This window comes from Camelus ferus, chromosome 8 (genome assembly GCF_009834535.1).
Source record: "Camelus ferus isolate YT-003-E chromosome 8, BCGSAC_Cfer_1.0, whole genome shotgun sequence".
Lineage (NCBI taxonomy): Eukaryota > Metazoa > Chordata > Mammalia > Artiodactyla > Camelidae > Camelus > Camelus ferus.
The window spans coordinates 39,865,208-39,891,244 of NC_045703.1; the positions used below are offsets into that span (position 1 = coordinate 39,865,208).

The 26,037-nt window shown below is 36.2% G+C and overlaps 1 protein-coding gene and 1 long non-coding RNA gene across 6 annotated transcripts in view; one reads left to right on the top strand and one right to left on the bottom strand.

Annotated features, from left to right (window-relative positions):
* Positions 1 to 10,024, top strand: part of CLVS2 (clavesin 2) — a 59,542-nt gene extending 49,518 nt beyond the window's left edge. For 3 of the 5 annotated variants that reach the window (XM_032484808.1, XM_032484807.1, XM_032484806.1), the window contains one exon: positions 2,232 to 2,630. In XM_032484808.1, coding sequence (XP_032340699.1) covers positions 2,232 to 2,549 — 318 coding nt within the window. In that variant the 3' untranslated portion in view covers positions 2,550 to 2,630. Of the gene's footprint in view, positions 1 to 2,231; positions 2,631 to 9,227 lie in introns of those variants that run through there. The other 2 variants (XM_006189571.3, XM_032484809.1) reach the window with 2 other exon arrangements.
* Positions 5,469 to 25,818, bottom strand: LOC116665367. Its single transcript, XR_004321957.1, has 3 exons — positions 25,608 to 25,818; positions 15,373 to 15,377; positions 5,469 to 5,478 (listed from the first exon to the last, which is right to left on the bottom strand). It is a non-coding gene; the product is annotated as an uncharacterized LOC116665367 (long non-coding RNA).
* Positions 25,819 to 26,037: the final 219 nt, after the last annotated feature.

A 26,037-nucleotide genomic window follows, 5' to 3' on the forward strand; every position in this document is an offset into this window, starting at 1 on the left:
ATGTTGGGGAGATGAGGAGTAACCAGCAAAAGAGACTGAAAAAAGCATCTACCAAAGATAGGAAACCAAGAGAGCCTGGGAGAAAATGTTTCACTGAAGAGAGTCATCTACTACATCCAGTGCTGCTGAGGGCTTAAGAAAAATGAGGACTGAGAATTGGACACTGAATTTAGCAGTGAGAAGGATCTTGACAAGAGCTATTTTCATGCAGTGGTGGGAGGCAACGCTCATTTGGATTGGATTCAGGAAAAATGGGACACAAGTACTTGGACAATGGATACAGATAACTCCTTTGACGAGTTTTGTGATAAAAGGAAAGAGAAAAATAGGATAATAACGAGGTGGAAGTAGGGTCAAGAGAGGTTTTAAGAATCTGTATAGGAGTGGGAGGGAAGGGTAGAGTCGGGAGGTTTATTCTCCGATGGAAAAGCTCCAGAAGAGAGAGGAAATTTGATGAGACAAGAGAGACAAGAGAGAATTGCTTGGAAAATATAACTGAGTGGAAGAGAGGATGAATTCTAGTGAGCAGGTGGAGAGGTTGGCCTTTGTAGAGTTTATTCTTCCATTGTGCTAACAGCAAAGGCAAAGCATATGGACACAGATGCTAGTGGGTGGGTTTCATCTGGTTGCCCTATTTTTTCAGGGAAAGAGGAAACAAGGCCAAAGCTGAAAGTGATGTTGAGGGAGGAGGTGACAGAGCACTAGTGAAAAGAGAGGAAGCAGTGTGAATTGCATTTACTTTTCTAAGGATTTATTACCATATTTCTTGCATGACTAGAGAGAGAAGTTTTCTTACATGAAGTAACACTTCTGATAAAATAAAGATTGTATTTATGCAGTAATGAAATAAAGTAAGGATTTCAGGTGCTAGCATTTAATTTTTCCAGGAAAATTCTAGGGTGTGTGTGTGTGTGTGGTGTGTGTGTGGTGTGTGTGTGTATGTGTTTCTGGGTTGCTGTGTTCTCCAGACAGGAGTGGCCAGGTGTAAAGTTTGCAATTAACTTGATGTAACTCGGGGCAGACAGTATCTTCCACCTCTGTAGACCCTACATTCTGTGTTCCAGGCAGCCACTTGCTGTGATTAATTTGGCTGGTGACCTGCTCTCATGTCCTTTTTATCTTCCACAATTTGTGGAAATTACTTGTTGACTGGTGACTCCCATCCCTCTCATTTTATCTAGTACAGGCTAGTCTTTCTTTGTTTTCCTGTATGTTTACTTCATCAGACTTTAAACATATGGAAAGCAAGATGAATATCATAGTCTGTTCATCTTGACTCTGAAGTATGAGATTATTTCTATGCCATTTATAAACTGTAATGTTTAATTAAATACATAAATTTATGTGAGATGACAACAGTGCTTTATCAGAGAGGACCGATCTGCAGTTTTGAGATTCAAATGAAAGAAGAGGAAAGAGGTAGCAATTTATGGAGGAACAAGTCTTGAGTATGTAGCTGAAACAATTCTCCAGTTTAACAAAAAGCTCTATGTAGACAGTAATAACAATAATTAACATACACATGCAGCTTTACAGTTCCAACTCATTATTCCATTTCCTATTTGAATGATAAGCATGGAAATCTCTAGCAGAGAAGATGCTGGCAACATTACAGAAAATGAGTCCTTTGGGATGTGAACCTTCTCTCAACCTTTCATTATGATGATGGTAATCTACTTTTATTTACATCACATGCTTTGCCTTATAAAGCAGTAATTTAGCGGTTACAGTATTCTTATTTTTATTGATGATAAAGAGAAAGCCATCCTGGTGACAGCTTTTGGGTTTAATGACCTGAATGGGCTCTGCAGTTGATGAGTCCCTGAAGAGAAGGGTCTGTTTCAACAGCATTCATTATGCACAGCATCAGCTTTGCACAACTAACACCAGGATAATGTACAGATAAACATGCATCTTAGCTTTTCATGTTCCCAGCAATGAAGCAGGAAACCGAATTTCTGGTTCCAGCTCTTTAACCCAGTAACTATCTGACCTTCTAGAAACTTTTTAAAATCCCTGAGCCACAGGAGGTTTATATGAAATAGGATTACAGTACCAGCCTTCTAATTTCACAGAGTGGATGAGGGGCTTCAATATTTTCAGAGACATAGAAAACTCTATTTTCACTCTTCCTATCCTCGGTGCCCCCACAACCTGCCACCATCCTTGGGATTTGGGTGATATTTATTCTCCTCTGTGTGTTTTCCCTCACCCTCTTCTTGTATTTGTAGATATTTTTGCACGGTAACAACCTGAATAGTCTACACCAACTAATTCATCCTGAGATTCTGCCCTCTGAGTTTGGAGGAATGCTTCCCCCTTATGATATGGGCACCTGGGCGAGAACACTGCTGGACCACGAGTATGACGATGACAGTGAGTACAACGTGGACTCCTACAGCATGCCTGTGAAGGAAGTAGAGAAGGAACTCTCCCCCAAGTCCATGAAGAGGTGTGTTGGAGGTAACTGGGAAGTGGGCGGGGCCAGGGTGTGGACACGGCAGATACAACTCCAGATTTTATGTTTTTCTGAAGTAGATATTTGGTAGGATTTTAAAGGCATTCATGCTCCTGTGATTGGATGTCTAGGAGTTTTAAGTCGAAGATAAAGCCACTCAAGGCAACCTCAAGTCAATGCACTTCACATTCACCGACAGTCTAGCTGAGACCTTGGAAGTCACCAAGTCCAGTGGTTTTTCAAACTTTAAGGCTGGTAGAGTGCTTCAGGGCAAGCAGGTGGGGTGGGGACAGTGCCCATCTCCTCCTCTGTGGTGAGAATGTCTCTTCTTTTTTTTTTTTTTAAATAATGCTCTACCATTTATGTTTGGTATATACATATTTTACAATTTATTTAATTAATTAATTTGGTTTTGAGGAGGAGGTAATTAGGCTTTATTTTGTTTATTTATTTAGTTTTTAATGGAGGCACTGGGAATTGAACCTAGAACCTCCTGCCTGCTAGGCATGCGCTCTACCACTGAGCTACACTCTCCCCTCCAATGACTCTTCTTCTGTGTAGGCAATTTATTAGGCTTCTGTTTAAGATTTCATTTGAAGGAAGGACTCCACAGCAAACACACACACACACACACGCATACACATACATCAAACACCAACATTCAAAGCTTTTTTTCTTTTTTCAGTATCTTTGCCAAGTTTCTGTTTAAGAGTTTCTCTAGTCATTCTTGGGGAAAAACATTCTATTTCTCTATAGCTTTAATCTTTACAGAATTCATTGTTGAGTCAGAATCTGATTCCTTGCTTTGACTCTCATGGTAATTGTATGCCTGTTTTCTTTCAATCCATGTGTATATATTGAACACATGCTCTGTAATGGGAGCTTTCCTAGGCGTTTTGGATCCAATGTGAATAAGACTATGGCTGTGTATGTCCAGCGATAGTCTAATGGTGATGGAGGGCAGGGGACTTGCCACACACAGACAAATTCATAACTACCTCTGAGTTTGCATTCTGTAGCAAACCAGAAGACATCTAATTCTCATGCTACCCCAGGCCATACCAGCCTAGGATTCATTTGGATAATGGTAACAAATATTATTTCTTTTCTCATTTCCTATGTCAGAAATATAGGAGACAGACAGCTCCTGCAAGTCTCTCTTCACCTAGCTCAGGGAGGACCCAGGGGCATCTCACATGTCATCCCAAACACTGTCTTGCATCCTTCTCTATAAAAGCCTTATGGTCCTTTGGTCACCGCTCTGACTCATAATGGTGCCCCTGTGCTCTGAGACTGACCTCGTTTTTGCTGCTGCTGCTGTTGCTAGTGTTGGTGTCTGTGTAACGCCCTTCTCTCCCCAGACTGCTCTGCAACTCCTTGGAGAGAACAGAAAGGCCAGTGACATCTCCAGCTTTAATTTCTCCACCAATCAACAAGCTTATGTTTAAATCAAGTTCAGGCTTCTCAACTCCCTTCTCTTAAAAGAGGGCTTCCTAATTTGAGTTCTGTGCCCTCCTAACCCAAGGAGTTCATTAATGGGCTCTCAAAGGGGTCTGTCAAGTGCTAAAAGCTGTATTCAAAACTGTGTGTGTCCATGCAGGAATGTACATAGATAGAGTCCATTTTTCTGGAGAGAAGGCATATAGTTATCAAATTCTCAAAGTTTTCTAAGACAAAAATGGTTAAAGGCCATTGTCTAAGAATAGGTTCCTTCTGATAAAAATAATAATCCTAATAATGATAGTTATTATAATCCCCCATTTATTATATGCTTCCCACAAGTTAGGAAACCTGTTTTTGGGTAACATTTATTTTTTTAATCCTCACAGCAATCCTGTTAAACAGATATTTGTATCCACAGAGTCACATAGTCTATATGTAATGGAACAGAGTTCCAATCCAGGAGGTACAGTCCTTCATGTTGTTGAAATAAACCTTGTCTGCTCCTCTCTGACGGCATGACTCAGAGGGCCCTGGCTCTATCAATGAGCTGTGGAAGGATTTGGAGACAGCTTTCTTGGGTCTCCCCCAGTCCTTTCCTTTGCTAGATAACTGTGTGCATTTCCTTCAGCCCCTCCTTCAGTGACTTGTTAACCAGTGTTGTCCCCTCCTTTGAGCACATCTTTCCATGTTCTCTACAGCCTTAGCTGCAGCCCCGTCACCTCCACTCCCTCCAAAACTTCCTACCTTCTCTCTCTGCTTCTGCCCTTACCTTGCTCCCCTACCCTCTATTCATTATCCATGTGTCAATTGAAAAGATATTTTTAAAATATGATTCAGATCATTTTACTTTTCTGCTTTGAATTTTTAAATGACTGCTGAATATACAATGAATATAATCCATTCCATAGCGTGGCTTACAATATGCTGCACAATCTGATCCTGCCCCTGGCTCTTCTCTAAGAATATTTACCTTCTCTCTCCTCCTCTACCTCTCAGACGCAGCATCCTTCTTTATTCTCCTTCGGCCTCTCCAGCTTGCTCTCATCTATGGGTCCTTATACTTGTGACCTCTGGCTGGAATGCTCTTTTCCTACATCTTCCAATGGCTCATCCCAATCAAAGGTCCTCTTCTCAAGGGGGTCTTTTTGGTCTTAATCAGCTCTATTTCCTCCTCATTCTAGTCAACTCCCTATCAATCACCTCCTCTATGTTCTTCATGGCTCATCATTAATCAGTGAAATGACTGACCTTATTTAATTGTATATCTCCCCCACCCTGCCATGTAAGCTTCATGGAGATTTTAGTGGCTTTGTCTGTCCTTTTCTTCTGAATCCTCAGTGCCTGGAGTAGAGCCCGGCACGCAGAGTACTCACTAGGTCCAGTTAAGTGAATGAAGGAGTTGTCTGTCAGTGTCCCCTTTTAAGTGCTGAGTACTGCAGAGGTGCCACCCGACTCCCGCTGCCTGCGTGGGGGTTCCCGAGCTCTGGCTCTGCAGGGTGACCTCTCTGGCTTCCTCTGGCTGCTGCTGTTGTCATGATGCTGTCGTTCAGGCAGCCAGAGCACAGTGCTGACTCACACTGAGCTCCTTAAGACACTGATCGCTTTGCTCGCAGACCCTTATCCTCATAATTCTCTATTTCTGTGCTTAGCTTTTCCCTCCAAGCACATTATTTTAATTGATTGACATCATCTTGTTAGATTTGGCTCAGGCAATCCACCTTTTGAAGTCATTTTTGGATCCTGACTTTCTTCTGCAGTTAATTAGGCCATTTTGTCCCCTGCAGACTTGGCTCACAGCACGATGACTTCCCCAGCCCTGAGTTGCTTGCTTCCGATGTGGGCCGATTAGAATTTCAGACTTCCTTTGTTTGATGTAGATTTTGTATCATATGAAGCTTATATTGGGTCTATTTGAAAACTCCTGAAGAATGAGATTAAGAAAGTTGTTTCACTTGATTCTCATCCTCTCTGTGGCAGGGAATGGCAGTTCCCCAACAAGAATGGGCGAAAATCGTTCTGAGGTTCCACCGTTCCTCCATTTCCTCTTCCAGTTTCCTGTCGTCCTTAGATTGAGAGGGGAAAAGTCATCCCTTCACCAAAGATTTGTAGTTAACTGTACTTTTGGGAGAATTTAACTACATGTATAGGAAGAGGACTTTGTTCCCTTGTGTAAACTTGTGGAGGGACAGCACAGGCATGTGAAAGAATACAGCACTTGCTAGCTGGTGGTTTTCTCAGACTGGTGGAGTGCCTTTTACCTTACGTCTCTATTACCTAGGATAGTGCCTGGCACATAACAGTTGAAGTGAGCATCAATACTAAGGTTGTTTTGGCAATATAAGCTCCCATTTGATTAAAGAATATTCAAAATCTATTGTTACTACATGGTAAATCCTATCTAATGCTTTGTATATATTGACTCTTTGCTTCTCTAAACAACTAATAAGGTAATACTATACCCATCTTGATGAGGAGATTCAGATACAGAGAAGGTAAGAAACTTGTACATGTCACATAGCTACAAGGCAGCAATGCTTATATTATTAGCAGGCAGTAGTGTTCTGTAAGTCATTTCCTTAGCCTCTGCCATTTACTGCCTACCACAATCAGCACCGGGGGTTATGCATGCGTTATGGTACTTGGTCCTCAATACGTCTATATGATGTACGTGTTATGTTCCCCATATGACAGATAATGAAACAAAACCTTAGTTTAAATAGCCTCTCCTTGGTCACAGAGCTAGTAATAAACAGCAGAACAGGAATTGAAATCCATTTCTTTCCAAAATCTAGTCTCTTAAACACTAGGGTAGATGCATAATTGCATAATGAATGAATAAATGATACCTGAATAGTTAAATTTAAATCACAGGTTTTCATGGAAAAGTTACTCATTGCAAAGACAGTAGAATCTGGAGACTGCTGTGATGTGCTGTGAGTTAATGACAGATAACTTCTACTGCAGCTGAAACAGACCAGTTCATTAACAGTTATGATCCTACACAAATAACCGTGTTGTTTTGTCTAAGAGGGCACAAGGACAATCTGGACTGAAATACCGTACCCTTATGGCAATTAAGTTTCAAAAAAAAAAACCCCTCTTAAACGGAAATTGTTTCTGCCTGGCTTGCCTTATTGGAGACTTGGTCTGCATCTGGAGCCAGCTTTCATCATTCCACAATTCTGACATCTGTAGTGCGTGATAAAAGCAAACTAGGAACTTAACCCCAGGTTGAATAGTGCACTATAATTTATAATATTTTATTAAAATTACCATATTCTCTAATAAGTTCTAAAAAACAGTCAAGGAACAAAGACTTTGAAGATTGTGTGTGTGACTTTGTTTATCTATTTTATATATAGTAGTTAGTATCTCATTGTAAATCCACTATACTTCAATTAAAAAATAATAATAAAAAGAAGAAAGTGGTTGAGCCAAGAGATGAGATAGTAAAACTCTTTGCAAAGGGGAGAAATAAAGATTATGTGTGCACATGCACGATGTGTGTTTATTTAATAGAACATTATTGCAAATGCTTAAAGTGTGTACTCTGTGCCGCCTGAAGAGCTTTGGTGTGTACCCAATGAATATTATTAGGATGTGTCTCAACGCTTATGTAATATTTAACTTTGTGAGAATTTTAAAATAAGCTTTTTGCTAAGAGTTTCTTTCTTCACAGGATAAATGGCTTTATCTTCATTACTCTGGTTTGAATGCTTAATAACCAACTTCTTTCAGTATGGAAACCATTGAGTAAAAGTTAAGACATTGAAATCTTGCTGTGTAACAGACTCTGTGATGCAAATTGTGTTCACAGCAAGGAGAGCTCCTGCCCATGGAACTTACAGTCTAGTGGGTACTAGTTGTCAAATTAATGCTTTAAAGCAGGACATTGAATGAACTGTATATTTTAGCGTGTATTCTTGGGAAACGAGTTATTTTAGTTGAGTCTAAGAAAAGCATTGTTATAGGTCTAATTATTAAAGTGCTTTATGCAGTTGTCAATCGTGTTAAAATATATTTTATTCATGTACTTTTTCTGAGATAAATTATCATTGCTTCTTCTTCTCTCTCTCCATCTCTCTCTCTCTCTGTCTCTCTCTGTCTCTTGCTCTCTCTCATGCACACACACACACAACCCATACACACCACATTTACCTGTAGTCAGTCTCCATTCTGATATAGGCACCTATTATTGAGGTAAAACAGGGAAATGACTCAGGAAATAAACCTCCCTATTTTAATGTTCCAACCTTCTTTTTCATTCCCTCTTTAGACAGGAATTTAAGTTCATTTCAATGAAGGACTCAGTTTATCAGTTAACCCTGTAATTATTTTTGCTTTGATAATGAGTTCTGTTGGTGTTCTTTTTCATCAGCATGTACGGCTGTATTTTAGTTTATAGTCTTTCTGCTTGAAAGTTAATGAAGTCTGCTAAGAGGCATATTGCCACAGCAATAGCCAAATAGCTGGGATGCAGCAGCAGGGGAAAAATTCATTACCGAAGAGAAATTTAAAAGGGCAGCTGCTTCTTTAATGCCATAGCCATTAAGATGGCAGCTTCCTGCCACATTGACTTCCCTCCTTCCCGGTTTCATGTTGTTTCCTAGTGATAAATTGAGATATAATTCCCACCTGCTATCAAATGCATGTGTAAGGGGTTTGCACATTATTTGCTTTACTAATGATAAAGGACATCTGCCTAAACAAGAGGGATTTGTGCTTTTTAAAAAAGTTTTAAAACATTTCATGGATTTTCAAGAGTAAGATTGATTTTATTTGGAAGTTCTAGTGGAAAAATTTAATAAAACTCACATTGAAATATTGAGTTTTCCCTAATGTGCTCATTAACTATAAACAATGATAGTTAAAAATGCACATTTCTGTCATTTTATAGAGCCCTTTAACACAGGGATCAAGGCTTCTATCATTTCCACTTCATTTCTCATAACAATAAGTTCACTATGCAGCTTCCCCATTTGGTGATGTTCTCTTGGAATACATCTGTCCTGAACTAGAAATTCTCAGTCTCAAAGAAAAGTCTCTTGCTCGATTGTAAAGAAGAGAACTTAAGCCTATTATTGTGTATTTAGAATCCTCTGCTGTGCATTATTCTGTTTAGAGGCCAGAGGGGATTGTTTCCTCTGATACAAAACATCCCCGTAAGTGTATCTCTCTCCAAATGTGCAGCATTCTCAGTTCACAAATCCCTTGATGTAGGAGAAGTTAATCCACATCCATCAGAGAAATAATAAAGGAAAAAAGGCAGAGAAGAGAACGTGATGATTTGGCAGTAACTCACTGACACTGGCTTTATTGTTCCCAGATCCCAATCGGTAGTGGATCCTACAGTGCTAAAACGCATGGATAAAAACGAAGAAGAAAACATGCAACCTTTGCTCTCTCTGGACTGATAACTTCTCTACCCTCCCCATGGATTAGAAATGGAAGGTACTTGTTTTCAGGACCAGGGCCAGCACCGTGGAAGAATTACCAGCTGGACACTTATTTATTCATGTTTATGTAGCATAATACATAATACAAGGCATCAGGCTTTCCTATTTGCCTGAACCATGGGTGCCCTGGTCTGGATTTTTAAAAAGTCAATAATTTATTCTGTAAGTGCCAAGTTCTTTGTAAATACAATGTAATCTTTATGTCAAGTTTGTAAATTTTGGTAGTAACTTAATTTGGAAGATTGGCTCATGAGTCCATCCCAGTGATATGAACTATAACAAAAACAGAAGAGACACATAAATAATCAAAGCTAATTAAATGTAGCCCTGTTTCCTATGAAGCCATATTTCAGCTATCATAGTGATTGTTTCATTGTTTTTCTCTGAAACTCTGTCACATTCAAATGTACGTTTAATGGGCACAAGGGACTAGATGATTCTAGGAAACTATTATGATAAATGTATTTCCTGTCTAGTGATTTTCAGTTCACAGAAAATGTGTTCTAGTGACTATCACCGGCCTTGCATTTGGGAGGCAAGAAATGGCAGATGAGCTGGTAAATGCAACACTCAAACTCTTCTGTTGTTTAATTCCTGGAGTCTTGTGAAAAAATATGTTCCCCAAATTAAGATGTGAAATTCTGAAAGAGAGTGGATTGTTTTTAAACTGCTGTCTTCACAATGTGTCCTTTATTCTAGACCCCGCTATATCCCTGTCTGAGGTACTTTAAGAACCTTTCCCCCCAGAACTCTTTGACCAAGAGAACTCATCTGTAAATAGGGTTTGACAGCTAATTTTGAACATAAAATTTGCCAAGTACCAATAAGGGGCTAATTTCTAATTCCTAATTCTTGTGCACTGGTTGAAAAAATTATATATATTCACACACACATATATATTTTTACTGAGCTCTAATAAGTACTTGATGTGACAGGCTTATAAAATAAATCATACATATTCAATTCGCTTAGAGATGTTATAGATTATTATATGAGATGCTAACTCTGGAAAACCACCTCCACTAAAGTTAATGAAAATGAAGTACAATGAAACAGACTTTCAGTGAACATTTTTAAGGAAACTCAGTTTCATTTGTAGCGCAATATTGAATCTGTGCCATTTTAGTGAAATATACTTTTTCTTTAAAAAATACCAAACAGTCTCAACCTAGCATGGGCAGTTTCAGGTGATGGAGAATGATATTGTTTTTCTCAAATTCAAGTTAATTATCCTAATGGTCCTGTAAGTACACATTTTCTTCTCAGAAAAGATTTTAAGAACATGTCGCATTCAGGAGACATAATGAAAGCATCTGAGGACATCTGAGATAGTATATTACAGTTTAAATCTAGATTTGGAATCCTTATGTTAAAGTTTTCATTTCATAAAAATTTCGCAATGTTAGTACATTTAAAAATTTTAACTTTAAATTTCAAATTCTAGTGTGAAAAAGCGAGTTTTTTTTTTACCACCCTTTCAGAGTGGTAATTTTTGAGATTGAGGATTTACCATTGAAATATTCTTTTGAAAGAAAAATATCTCAAGGAACTTTTGGAAACCAAGAGAAATAAAGGCATGTAGCAGCCTTTATATACTTTTTTAGCCAAAAGCTTAAAAAATTCCAGTTACCAACCAAGAATCTTAAAATCAAGGTCAGTACGCCATTCTGCAGTATCACCAATGGAATGTCTAGTATTTGTAAAAATAAACAAATATACATAAATAATATGAATCAAAGATATCTTAAAAATGCTGGCCTCCAATTGAGTGCAGAAAAATAAGGACTGTCAGGTATTCTGCTCCACCCATAAATGTTATAGAGGTTGAAATGAACTGGAAGAAAAAGCCACAGCAACGCTTACCTTCTTAAGAACTCTAACCAATGGTGTTCTTATGTTTTTGCCTACCTGACCTACATTTTATAGCCTGGGGCTTTATATACTACATAAGCAAGTATTAAGCAACATGATGCATTGGAATAAAATAGAAACAAAGTACAGAAGGCCAGTCAACTTTTCATTTCCACGAATTTCTTTTGATATGCACCATTCATTGCCAATTTTCAGAATTCTACCAACTTCAGATGTCAACCAGCATTGCCAGCTTTTTTCCCCTGTCATAGACTAGTGTCATATATAAAAATAACTCGGAAGGCATATTTTATGTGTATACCTAACTAATTATAAGTATCATTCACACTGTCTCCCTATCCAATGTTTGGAAACTGAATTGGCATTAGATGCTCAACTACTCTTCCTCAAATGAGCAATTGAGAGTTGGCTAGATTGTGTAAAATATTTTTAAATGAATGAGCAAATTACAACAATGATGTCTTTTGAAATTGCTGTATCTAGTTCAGTCTGCCTGTATCTGTTCAGTCTGGAAAAAATTTATTTTCCGGTAACGTTTCTGAAGCTGCTTTGTCAGGGGATATTTGATCACTTTATGAATTTTCCCCTCAGCACCAGCTAACTAACATCATTAAGAAGTTTTCTTTTTCCTCATGTGGTTTGCTGTGTCGTACAGCTATGTCTACTGTTACATAATTTAGTAAATAAGCTCCCTTCTATTCTTTTGACTCTATTGCGATGCTACACTCCACTCACACATCCACACAAACACCAGGCTCTTTGCCCTAATGATTTGCCTTTCTGTTTTGGGAGCTACGCTTTTGTTTTTCAGTTGTCTTGTTTCTTAACACCTGTAGACATCAAAGAATGGTCACATTTAATTTGGAAGAGGCCAGGAGTTCATTTACTTTCCTTACCCAGCCCGTCTTCTCTTCTGTTTCTCGTGTCATTTCTTTTCTCCAATATTTCAGGGGCAGCTGCTTCCAAATTTGGTTTTAAAATAAGTAACTTCCCTTATGGTGTCAGTGATATTTGCACATACTTTTGACTGATATTTTAAAAGGAGGAGATTATCATAAAAATAGAATCTAAGAACTGTGAAGAAGTGCCTCTTTAAAATGGAATAAAGCAGTGATACTAGAATATGGGGTCTATTCTCTCTTCCAAGAAGTAAATACATGCACCTATGTTATAAGGGTGAGATACACCTATCATTTGAAGGAGGAACCTGAGGCCTTGCTGTGAGCATTCTCATACAGTATTACATCTTTATTGTGTAAGTTCAATGCAGTATTTTGAACACATGTTATTGACAAACCTGGTACTATGCTTAACAGTGTACAAGTATTAAATTGAGTTCTGCAAGCAAGTTTTTGAAGTGAGCTTGCATGATTACTTTTATTTCAATAGTAGTTTGCATAAGTGTAGGCAGAAACATTCCTTAAGTGTTTTCATATAAAATGCTTGTTTACTTTACAGAACTGAAAATTTATACATTCATAAGCAGGAAAGCCAAGGAGCTGGGTTCTCTTTAATATTAACTAGGTCACATTTGACATTTCTGTGATATTCTTGAGGGAACAGGGGTCCCTCTAATGCATCAAGAAAATGCAGAGTTGTTTTAGAAATCAGGAAATATGTTTACTACTCTTCACATAAAGAAACTTTTAGAGCCATGGCAGTGTGTCTTCAGGAACAGACTTCCTTCCCTTCTACAACCCCAAAGCTTATGGGTGTGTGGATGGTCCTTTAGAGAAGTTACAAAAAGAAAACCTGCTGAAAGGTTGTACAGTCTTTTCTTTTCTTTCTTTTTTTTTTTTATATCTAAGCATCTAACTGGTCTGTTTGGATAAGAATATCTCTTTTGCTTCTTATTTGGTGTGTATTTATTAATGATTACTTGAAAAATTGCCATCAGCCATATGGACATTTCAGAATGACTTGCAACACACAAAACAAAAGGAGCAGAGCTCTGGCACGATATGGGAACCTTCAGGTATAGTACTTACATTTTCACATCAATAAGCTAATAGTCAAATGTTCCATTTTATATGTGCTATATAGACATACAGCCTATCAAACAGTGATGCAGTTTAAATTTATGAGGCTAGTAGATCATGTAAGAACCAGCAGATTACATAAAATATATTGGAACAAACACAGTAGATTGGCTAAATATCCAGGGTGTGTAATTATCTTTGGTAGTGAAAAGGATTTGCTTTTTGTTTTTATTTTTGTTTTAGTTGCAAAAACTACTTTCCCATATGCTGTTGGAAACATTTAGCACTATTACTATCTGAAAGGGAAAAATAATAAATACAAAAGAAGGCTTGGCTTTGAAACATTATTATGTCACAACCTTAATGGCTTAAAGAATATAATTTTTTCATGAATTCAGGTTTTTATTCTGTAGACATCTATAGGTTAGCCCTGCACATGGAGATAATATTATAGAATCTATTCTGTACTAAGTGTGGGAATTTATTCCCCTGGACTATAGGAAAAAAATATAAGATAGCAATTCACTGGATTGAAACACTCAAGTTGTACTATTTTTTTTAAGAGTGCAGATGATACTGTTGAAATAACAACATTATTTAGAAACCAAATAAGTATAGGATTTAGATACAATAAATGCACTTTTGTAATAAATAGTGAGCACTGTTACAGTTTAGAAGGTATTTGGTCAGTATTTGACTTAGTTTCAAGTTTCATGCAAATATTTTTGTCCTTAATGGTATCAATGCATTTATTCTGTCAAAATTACTTTTTGCGGTGAATGAGAGGGTCCTAGATGAAAATCAAAATAAATTTTAACTATTAAGAGGGAACAAATTCTAAACTATATTGAAAAATTGCAATGGATTAATTTGTTTACATATAATAGAGGTTCAATGCATTGTCTTGTTTCTAATTCAGTTTTTCAGTTTTCATACTTGTTTAAAAAATGAATAAAACTCCAAAAACCAAGCAATTTTTTTTTCAAAACTCTCCAGATTAAGCAAGATGTCTAGTAAGTAATTATACAAATCCTTGATTAGAATGTCTAAGCAAACTGCTTACTATTTGGCTCAACTACCTTTGACCTTTTGAGGGAGTTGCTTATTCCAATTCAATATTATAAATGGTATAACATAATTTTGAATAAATATGCATTTCTGCTTTTAAAAAAGCCTTTATTTTGCGTATGTTGAATTTGGTAATACTGGATCTGTTGCATCTGTGACATGGAGATTTATAAAATGTCATCTGAAAATGGACAACAATAACTTTATTTTGAGAGAAATTGTAATTAGGTATTTAGTGAGGATACCTGAAATTTTTCTAATATTTGAATGTTTGGGGCTTAAAGCGGTAAACACATAACTCATTTCATCAAAGTTACATTTGCAGTATTCTGTAATGTCTAGGCATGCTTTCAAAGGATACCTTGAGTGAGGAAGTAAGTTAATTTTTATGTTGCATATAGCAATGGGAATGATCAATACACGAAATAACCTGCACTTTCACATTTTCTTGTAAAGTTATTGGATTAGACAAGTGACAAAATTCAGAAATTTGAATTAGGAAAAAAACAATGATTTAAATAAATCATAAAATAATCTCAGTTCAAAATATTAAGTAAAATAAAAATATTCATCCTGACTTGAAAAAAAAAACTTACTCAGTAAATACACATTTGTATCTTCTGTGAATTTCCCTCATTTATTCTACTCTTGTGGGTGAAAACTCATCTAATGAAAAGAGACATTTAACTAGAATTCTCTATGATTTTCTTCACGACTTTCTTTAGGTCAAATGCAGATGATTTTCTGGTGGATGGCATCCAAGATTATCAAGGCTCATTACTGCCACCTCTTCCTAAAGCCCTGTCAGGAGGAACCCATGTTTCTAGTAGCTACTGTAGAAGCTTCTTGAGGGGGAAGAGACCCAGGGCAACCAGAGAATACACAAAAAGAGCCAGAGATATGGTCTCCACTTCTTGTCACTTAAAAGTGCATTCAACTTTATTACTAATTATAAATACAGAAAAGTATTTCACAATGTCAAGTGTTTCTGATAATCAAGAGTTCAATACTTAGCCAATAAGAAGCAGCCATGGGGATGTGATGGTCAGGGCTCTGATGTGTGTAGTCTGCCTTCACACAGCAGCAGCACCCAAACCCCTTCTATATGAGTATCACTTTTCTCTAAAAATAAAAATAAGGATGCTCTTATTCCCCTTTCCCTAACTGGAAACATATAAGGATCAGTTAGAAACCATAAATACTTTGTTATCTTTTAAGAAAAAAATGCTACATTATACACACACAAACACAATTCTACAATTCACTCAGATGCATAAAACTGAAATATTTGCATGCTGATTTATAAATTCTTCCCAAAAGTTTTAAAACATATATAATTAGATTTTAGTGCTAGAAAATTATTAAATGTTTTTGTACCTAGAATTCATGGAGAAGACTGGTAATATCCTTTCCGCTGAATTCATATATCTAAACATTTTACATGGACATTCAATGGACACCTCATGTTTAACATTTATAAAACCAAACTTCTCTTCTTTCACCCTGAACATGTTTCTCCTTCATAGCCTTTCCATCTCACTGAGAATCAACTCTGACCTTCCAATTTCTAGGGCTTAGGTTTTAGAGTTGTCCTCTCTCTCTCCTCTTTATCTCAGAACCACATCCAATCTGCTAGCTCATACTGTTAGCCCTTTTTCAAATTATGGTATCCACACTCTGACCACTTCTCTAAATTTCATCATCACTACCTTGGTCCAAGACTTCAACATTTTCCACCTGGAATAGTTTAATAATCTGAAAACTAGTCTCCCTGCTTTTGCCCTTGGCCCCTAGCATCCGTTTACAACACATTAGCAAAGGTGAGCTCAGATCACGTCATTCTTCTCAAAACCCTCTGCGAGATTAAAAACCAAAGTCCTTCTCTTGACGTTTGAGGAGGATTAATATGAAGTTTGTAAGCACCAGTATAGCAGAATAACATATTTTCTGATTGGAGCTGCATTTTTGCCAGCACAATGGAATTGCAATTGTTAAATAGTTTCTTGCTTCTAAAGTCCTAGACAGTGTACTCTCACCCTAGTCCATGATTTTCCTTAGATCATCTTTTCAGAATCTTTCCTCTACTCTATTGTCTTGACAAATTGGCTTCCTTGCTGTTCTAGGAACGTGCTATGCATTCCTCCACCTCAGAACTTCTACATTCTGTTCCTTCTGCCTCTTTCCCCAGATATCCACATGATTTATTCCTTCATCTTCTTCGGATCTTTGCTCAAATGTCACCTTAGAACTCTCAAGATTTCCCTATAAAACTACATGGCCCTGTAGTTCCTTATATAATTTTTTCTGCTCTATTTCTTCTCCATAGCTTTTATCACCTTCTGATACACAATAGAGCTTATTTATTGTGTCCACTTTACATTTTCCCCAATGGAATATGAACTCCACACAGGCAGGGACTTTTGTCAGTCTTGTTTACTATTGCATGACTAGCACCTTGAATAGTGCCTGGAATTTAGTAGCAAATCCAAAAAGATTGCATGAATGTCTTCAGTTGTTTCAGCAAGTTATATATTATCCAGTAGTATGCATTTTAGGGCAGTCCTCTTTTCCTTAATAAGAAACATTTTTTAAAAATCATCATCAAAGGGGGAATTTTTACCTCTCTGATGATGATGGAATCATGAGCCAAGGATTATATTCCCCTTCCTCCCAAATCTGGTCTCTACCCAGGGTCGAAGGTTTTCATCAACATTTGAGCTTTATCTTTGGAAGCTATGATCAATAGATGCTGTGTCCATTTATTCATAGCTTATATTTACTCCTAGAGAAACTACAAGAAAGCTCAGATGAAACATAATTTTGAGCTCAAAACCATAGTAAATTTTTCTTCATTGATTATCCTAGTTAATTCCAATTTATAAAAAATTGTAGGAAGTTAGTAGATCACAATTCCTCCAATATTGGAAGCCAGATTAAGAGAATATGGCCATATACTTACTTTTCCTGGAAAGGAGAAGGAAAAGAGGCTGAGGAAAGAAATTATGATCACCTTTTCTCTGAAACAGTTATGAGACGAATGGGGAAGTTTATTGTGTTTCAAAGATCTTCCCATGATCTAGAAATCTATATATTACAACCTCTCAGTCTATGCACCCTCTTAACAGAAGTCTTATATCAATTGGGTTTTATATCTGATATCTTTACATACTTCTTATTTTGAAAATTTATAGTTCTGGCACCACATGATGGGATCATGCTCATATTCTAACTGGCTTTCCAACCTGCTCCTTTCTCCTCTGTTTTTTACTTGAATCTATCATTTTCTGAAATTTACAATTACATTTTTTGTCCTTCACTCTCCCCATACTTTTGTTTTCTTTTTGGACTGACTTCTACGTAATTTTAGTAAGCAGATATCTTAGATATTGGTTCTTGGTGTGACAAGTTTCCGATTTTTATCCTTTGCAGTTTATATTTTCATTCCTACTAAACCTGTGCTGTTCCTTTTCCCTTGCTATACTTCTGTGCCTTTCCCTACATTTAATAATTCAACCCTTCACTTTTATAATATCCTACCAGGACTTCTCTTAAGAAGACATTGAAAATAAAGGATTGGCAGATGGTATTGAAGAAGGAACTAAACCTGAAAAATAAGGAGAGAAATGTTTCCAGAAGACAACCAGTCTTTAGTGGATTGTGACAGATACTGTGTAGCACGTTGATAATCAATATTGATCATGTTTCTTGTCAATTACATAAATACTGGCAATCAGGGTTAATGGATAATTCAGAAAACCTTCTTTTATAGAGAAGAGATTAAATGGTTCTTGTTCAGAAACAAGGCAGAATTTTCTTGTTTCTTACTATTTGATCCTTGACAGCCTATCCCTTGGAATCCATTTGCCTCTGTGGCACCCTTTTATTTTTTTTTGCCAGTCTTCAAGAATGTGTTTAGCACCACTTCAGAAATAAAAGGTTTAAGCTCAAGTATGCACAGTACATAGAAGATTCTGTAGTTCATGTTACCTTCTACTCAATTTTATTTTTTTCATGAATTATTTTTATGACTGAATCTTAAGAATATGTTCTTTGATAAATTTTATTAATCATATACACTTTTTAATGGATTTAGAAATTTTACAAAACAGGGCACTATTTGTTATATTCTTAAACCCACAGTATTAATATTTCATTTACTGTCTAGATTATTTCTTGTCTTTGTTGAGTTCTGAGGACAAATGGAGTTCTATTAAGTAAAATGTTGCTAAAAATGAAATTTCAGATTAAGAAATGTGGATGTGCGTATATGCCCTTTCAGTCTTTTCACCATAAACTAAAATCCTGTAAATTTAGAAGATGCATTATATCGAAGAGCTATGAATAAATTTGTCATTAAAATATGGAGACATGACATTGGTATTAGTATTTGGAAATATAAAATACTTTTAAAGGGACTGTAAACATGTGTGGGCATATTGTATTTTGAATTTACTGTTGACTTAATCAAATACAACTGATAAAATTGTTATAAACAACAAATCACTAGAAAGAATTTCCTGAATTCCAGAATGATGAGATAGAGATCCAAGCCAATGCTAGTTATAAAGTCCTCCCCTTGAAGCAGTGAAGTGGATTGGATGATGATTTCAGTTTACTTCATTTTTTGACATTAAGGGACATTTATTGAGCACCTACTCTGTCCCAGGCACTGTTCTAGGTTCCAGGGGTACAGGAGTAAACAAAACAAAGCCTGGGTCCTTCCAAAAGTCTCATTCTGATGATGACAGATAAAAAGCAGATAAGCAAAATCAAATACTGTCAGGTAGTGATGTAAATTTACTAGTTTAATTTGTATGACCTCTGGCACTGTTTCTTCATCGGTAAGATGGGGCAATAATTGCACCAGCAATATCAGCTAGGCTTTGTTATATACCTTATTGATAACCTGGTCCCTTACTTTTCATGGAAAAATGCAATATACTCTTTCCACATCCATGCTTTTTGGGGATGGCTATCAGGATTTTTTGGTTCCTTCCTTTCTGCTCAGCCTTGACAGTGGTTGCCAAGGCTGCAGATGCTCATGGAAAGTGCATCTCACAATCTGCCTTTTTGGATCATCCAGAGGTGCCAACTCTCACCCAGTTTTGTCCCCTTTAAGGTAAATTCCATGCTACTTTAAGACATTGTAACTGAAAAATAAACATTGATATTCATCAGAAAAGGAGACAAAAAAGAACCAAAGAGAGATGAACCCTGATAGACTGCACAGTTTAATCTTTCCATTTAATCTGTTATTTTCCCTTATCCACAGGGAGAACCACAAGCCCATGGTTTTCCTGAATAGGTTTGGGTATATTCTATGTGCTACAGTTAAAGGGAGCTCTGACCATGTCGATCCAGAGGTATTAATTTAGGTAGTTTAACAGGATTACTTCCTGCTGGGGTGTGAAAATTAATGAGTTTTGCTTCTTATGAAGTGGTCATATAAAATACTTTGAGAAACTTATGGGAAAGTCTGGAAGTATGCAGAGTAGAGCATGAATATTGATTATAACTCATCTAGGAGGAGCTGTGAGCAAATAAAAATGTTTCTTATGAAACACAGAAAAAACAACAAACAACTTCCATCTTAGGGAAACATGAGGCTTCTCTATTTCTGTTCCTACAGAAAAATCACTAAAGGAAAGTGCCTACATTAGGGCAGGCTCGATGTTGTGAACAGGAAAGTTGAGTCTTCTTTAACATACTGACTTTCATAAAGGAATATTTCAGACCATCAACAATTGATACATTAAGTTTATGAAAAAAACAGATAATCTACTATGGTCATAATAAACCATCTTGTTTTTGAAACCAGGAAAGTATAAGAATCTTTCAGATTGCCTTTTTTGTGAACTGATGTGTTTCTGAAGTCTTAATAAATTTATTTTCCTCATTGATTATCCTAAAGATTTTAGCCAGTTTTTAGGGAAAAATGGTGATTTTTACACAACTTATATACTAAAAGGTATCTGAAAGCAACTTTTCTAGATCAAAGAATTTTAAACATTTTGCCACAGTTGCTCTTTTGTCATTTAATGGCCATTATAAGCATGTTTTAAAAAAATGTTCTCAATAGTAAAACAAATTATAGATCTAATTAAAGACTTTTTAAAAAATCTAAGGATATGTAAGCGGACATATTTTTAACTTAGAATAATTATGAGGATATTTGTTAATTATTCATGTAATTAATGGAGACAGACAAAGAGACAATTATCAACACCTGAGTAGAAAAGCAAAAAAAGAAGCTTTCTTATTATTCCTTAGACATGGCCTCCCTCACCACTACCAAAAACTACCTTTCTTTTTTGCTTTGCTTGAGAATCATAGATGCTACTTCTAGAAGATTCCTTAGAGATTAAGTAATCCAATTTGCTCATCTTGTTAGTATACAAATGGAGACCTGTAAGGTCTGTCTTCCTAGAAGTCACAAACCTAATTAAGGGAGATGTCAGTATTAGAAGCAAGAGTCAACCAATTTGGTGGTGTTGTTGTGCCTTTTAATAACCTCTTCCTTGCTCTCCTAACCCTTTTTGATTTAACTCTGTTCTTCCTGCATATGACCCCGTTTCATTTTCTCCATACCACTTACTGTGCTTGGAATTCTCCACCTGTATCATATTAGGTAAACACCTACCAACGCAAAGAGCATGATGCTCAGGGATATTTAAATTAGAAACAGACTCTATGTATCCACTATTCCCAGCCTTTCAAAGGATCGTGGCCATCAGTAGAGGTGGCATGAGCCCAGTCTTGCAGGAAGATGAAATTTATCAGACCTATGTCTAAAAGTAACAACAGTCACCCAGTGAAGCTAACTATCTTGCATTTAGAAGCATGTGCTCCGTGATTTCAAGAACATGGGATGGGGAGCATCTTGGCACAACTGCTAAACTTAACTCTTGACTATCTTTTCTACATTTGCCAATGATTTAGGGCATGTCAAAGTCCAGGATGTTGATGACTTTTCCTATTATGAAGGCTGCCAATCAACTCTGTTATCAACGAGAGCTGTGGTACTGTGTGGGAGAGAGCTTCCCATAGGCTGACTCAGGCCTTTTCCCTTACAGTGTCAACTTAGTGGCATGCTTTCCTCATAGGATGTACTACATGAATTTTATGGGCTGGAATCTTTAATAGATTGAATTTTCTCAAATCTTAAGAAAAAACTGGAGGGAACTGTGGATCATAATAAATTGATTAATCTAAGTACACAAAAATATATAATTCAGTTTACTGAAAAGGAGTAGACAGCTCTGCATCAGGTTTTACCTGAGATGACCTCAGCATTGCTGTCGTTGGGTTTGGAAAAGGGTGGCTTTGAAGTTACTTGGCCACTATCATTTTACTTGACTTTTTAACTGTTTTTTTTTTTTTTTCCAATGGCTTTTAAATTAATATGTATGTGAAAACATTGTGTTGGACCCATACTGAGAATATAAATGTTACACAGAGTCAGCTATCTTAAAATAATGCATTTTAAAAACCAAAGTATTTATAATACTACTGTATTCTAGGTTGAGAGTAATCTAATTTAAACATGATTTCTCTTTGGGAAACAAAATTATGATTAAAAACAGCATGGCTTCATACATCATACCACATATGATAAGCTTCAAATGCAAGTTGTTTGAAAATCACAAGACAAATGACAATTGGGGAAAATTTTCAACTTAAATCACATAGAGCTAAGTTCTCTAATACATTAAAAGTCTTCTAGAAATTGATAAGAAAAGGAAAAACCCAATAGAAAAATGGGCAGTTGATATAAACAGATGGTTCACAGAAAAGAAAATAAAGCATCTCTAAAAGTATGAAAATATGCTGTACCATATTCAAAATGAGAGAAGTAAAAATTCAGTAGAGTATCTGATAGCACACTCTCTCTGAGATGAGGGAAATAGGTTCTTCCTTACACTACTTTTAGGATGGATGACAGTTTGGCAATATCTATCAAAACTACAAATGGAAGTGTACTTTGACTCAGCCATTCTACTTCTGGGAAGTTATCCTTCAAACATACTTGCACATGTGAGAAATATTTTATAGGATGTATTCACATATATTTCCAGGAATATTCATAGGATAATTGTTTACAGGAATGAAAAAGTAGAAGAAAAATGTTTAAAAATATACGCTTTATCCATAGAAAAGATACAATACAAATCTGCTTAAATAAGCCAGAATACCAAATAAACCTAAAAAATGAGGAAACACTTTATGTACTAAAATAGAAAGATCTCTAAGATACATTGTTCACAAAAACAACAAGGTACAGAATATTGAACAGAATATGTTATGTTTAATGTAAAAAAGTGGGAGAAGGGAATAAAAATAAATATACACATTTGTTGTATATTAAGGAAATGCAGAAGAACAAAAAGAATAACATTGGGTGTCTGCTGAGGGAGTTGGAAATTGGGTGGGTTGAGCAAGGGTGGGAAGGAAATTTTCACCTTTCTCCTTTTTACATTTTTAAAATTGAACTTTGTGCATGTTTTATTTATTGAAAGATCAAATAAAACCTTAAATTGTTATTGGCTAAAACTATTTGACATTGCTAATAGTTAGAGATTTTGTTCTATACATAGAGCATAACAGAAGGAGTACCCATATGTCCACACCCCAGCCCAGGATACAGGCCATCACTGATAGCGTTAAATCTTCCTTTATGTCTCTAAAGGATGCTCGCTGATTCCACTTAAAGGTAACCATCCCAAATTATTTTGATTATTAATTTTGTTTTCTCTATAACTTTACCACTTATGAATATATCTATTGAAAAAAATACAGCATTGTGAAGAGCAAGATTGGATCTTCTCTTCTTTGAATGGTGAACTCAGTTAAAATTCCCCAAGACTGGTATTTTTCCTTATGTAAGTATTTATACTCTTAATAGCATATCCTCAGTGAGTTTAGGACTATTGCAATTTTCAGTTTCTGGTTGAGTTAGTTTAGGCTATTGTGCAGGCATTCCTCGTTTTATTGTGCTTTGCAGATATTGCAGGGTTTTGGTTTTTCTTTCTTTCTTTCTTTCTTTTTTTTTTTTTTTAATTAAAGGTTTATGTTAACCCTGCTTTGAGCCAGCCTATTGGCTCCATTTTTCCAACAGCACTTTCTCACTTCATGTCTCTGTGTCACATTTTGGTAGTTCTTGCTATATTTCAAACTTTTCATTACTATTATATTTGTTATGGTGATCTGTGATCAGTGATCTTTGATGATGCTACTATGACTCACTGAAGGCTCAGATAATAGCATCTTTTTAAGCAGTGAAGTATTTTTAAATGAAGGTATGTGCATTTTTTTCTTTAGACATAATGCTATTGCACGCTTCATAGATTATGGTACAGCATAAACATAACTTTTCTATGCACTGAGGAAAGCTAAAAATTTGTGTGACTCTCTATATTGCAGTACTCTATTGCGATGGTCTGAAACCCAACCCACACTATGTTCGAGGCATGCCTGTATTTCTTTTTCTAGGAATTTGATCATTTTCAATAAACTTTCAAACTGATTTACATACATTTTATAGTAATCTCTGTTTTTAAAAATACATTTGCTGCATTTGTATTCACTTTCCCTTTCTGCTCCTCATATTATTGATGTCTTTTTTATTAGAATTGCCATAGGGATTCTTTATATAGCTCAGTCAAAACGGTACTGTGCTTTGGCTTCCTCTTGCACTAACTCTACTACATTATTTTTTATCTGTCTCTGTCTTTGTCTTAAATTTTGTGGCTCTTATTTTTAAAAAATATGAATTCTTAATTTGGGCTCTAAACTGTTAATTTTAAATCTTTTTTTATTTTCTAATAGTAAATTTTTTTGCGTGCATTTTCTCTTTAGAAAATACTTTTTTTCCTCTTCTTATCAAAATATTTTACATTTTTGTCTCTCGCATTTAATCCTTGATCTGTGTGGAATTGATGTTTGTATGTAGTGAATGGTGGAGATCAAATACCCTCTCCCCATCAAGCATCCAACCTTAGTCTTGATTGCATTTACTGTTGTGTGTTTCACATGCTCTAGCCTTGTACAGGGTCCCTGCTTTATCTCCTGTACTTTCAGTAGCTTTTCAAATTGAAACTTTAGATGAAACAGGAACAGCAAAAAAATCCCAGGTCAACAGCCATTATCAGTCTTTGAAATCCTTCCTGGGATTCCCACACCCGTCTTGTGTTTATTACCTAAAGATTTCCCTTAACTTCTTGCCAGTTTGGCATTATTTACATAGTTTTTTTAAATATAGCATTTCTTTTTGTTTTGTAGAGGAAGGAATTGTCACAGTATCTACCTGTCAATAGTGCAAGAAGTCTTTCAAGTTGACTGCCATTTTAAGAACTTTTAACTCCAACAGAATAAAAGCATTGGAATAATAAGCCTAATTTAGTTTTTAAGAAATATATATTCTAGGAACTTTGCTATTCCCATTGTGATGTGTTTTTTTTTTCTGCCAGCACTTTTGACATGTGCCTCAACACAATGTGTTCCAATATTGTACATTAAAAGAAAGTATTATCTCTGTAGGAAGCTGAATACCCACTGATTTAAGAATAAATGCTCTACGCACTGTAGATGCGCATTAAGTCAGGCATTCTATATTGATTGGAGTTGACAGGAAGTTTTCTTGGAATCACAATTCTTAGTCATTTATTTTTCTCTTGCATACAATTTGCGTATCGGTCTAGGCAAAATCAGATTTCACCTGCTGCCTATGTACTTTTCCGTAAATTTAGACAGAGTTTTCTGAGGTCATGGATATACAGAAAGTAGTCAACAAGGGGTCTGTCATTTCCCATGAATTTCTTCTGTTTAAATAATCACCTGGCAAAGATGAAATTCTTTCAGGATTTAAAAAGGCAGTGTTATGGTAAGCAAAATACTCAAATGGGATTCTTTCTGTCTCGAACTTTTCAAGTGTTCAGAACCACCAGGTTGTTTCTAAAACCGTTTCTTAGCAAAATCATTTTATACCTTTTGGAGCAAGTATTCCAGAATCAGAGGTGATTTCTTATGCCTTGTCATTTGTGAACCAACAAGAAATCTATCACAAGTTACTAAAACTAAAGTCACTTTTAAATTCCTAAATACCCTCTACAATTACCCGGTAAAAAGATTCAAAGTGAGTATTAATACTATAGATAGATTAAAACAACTCATACATATTAAAAAAAATCTGGGAAAAACACAAATAGCCATGTGAGCCATGACACCCTAGAATAATGGTTAACCTTGTGGCCCCTCAGGTCAGATGCTTTAGTTTTAAGTCTTTCATGTAAGTTTGCTAGCGCTTCCTTATCAAAATACAATAGTCTGGGTAACAACAGAAATGTATTTTCTTATCACCATGGAGGCTGCAAGTTCAAGATCGAGGTGTCTGCATGTTTGGTTTCTCCTGAGGCTTCTCTTCTTCACTTGGCGATGGCTGCCTTCTCACTGTGCCCTTACACAGCCATTCCTCTGTGCACTGGCACCCCTGGTGTTTCTCCATGTCCAAATTTCCCTTTCTTTTAAGGGTATGAGTCAGACTGGATTTGAACTCACCCTAACAGCCTTATTTTAATTTAATTGCTTTTAAGACCCTATCTCCAAATGCAGTCATGTTTTAGGTACTGGGGGTTAGGGCTTCCAAATATGAATTGGCAGGATGCAGAGCAGGGGAGGATACAATTCAGACTGTAACATCCTTGTTTGTCATTCACCAGCTGTGAGACATCAGGCTAGTTTTTTTTTGTTGTTGTTGTTTTAAATC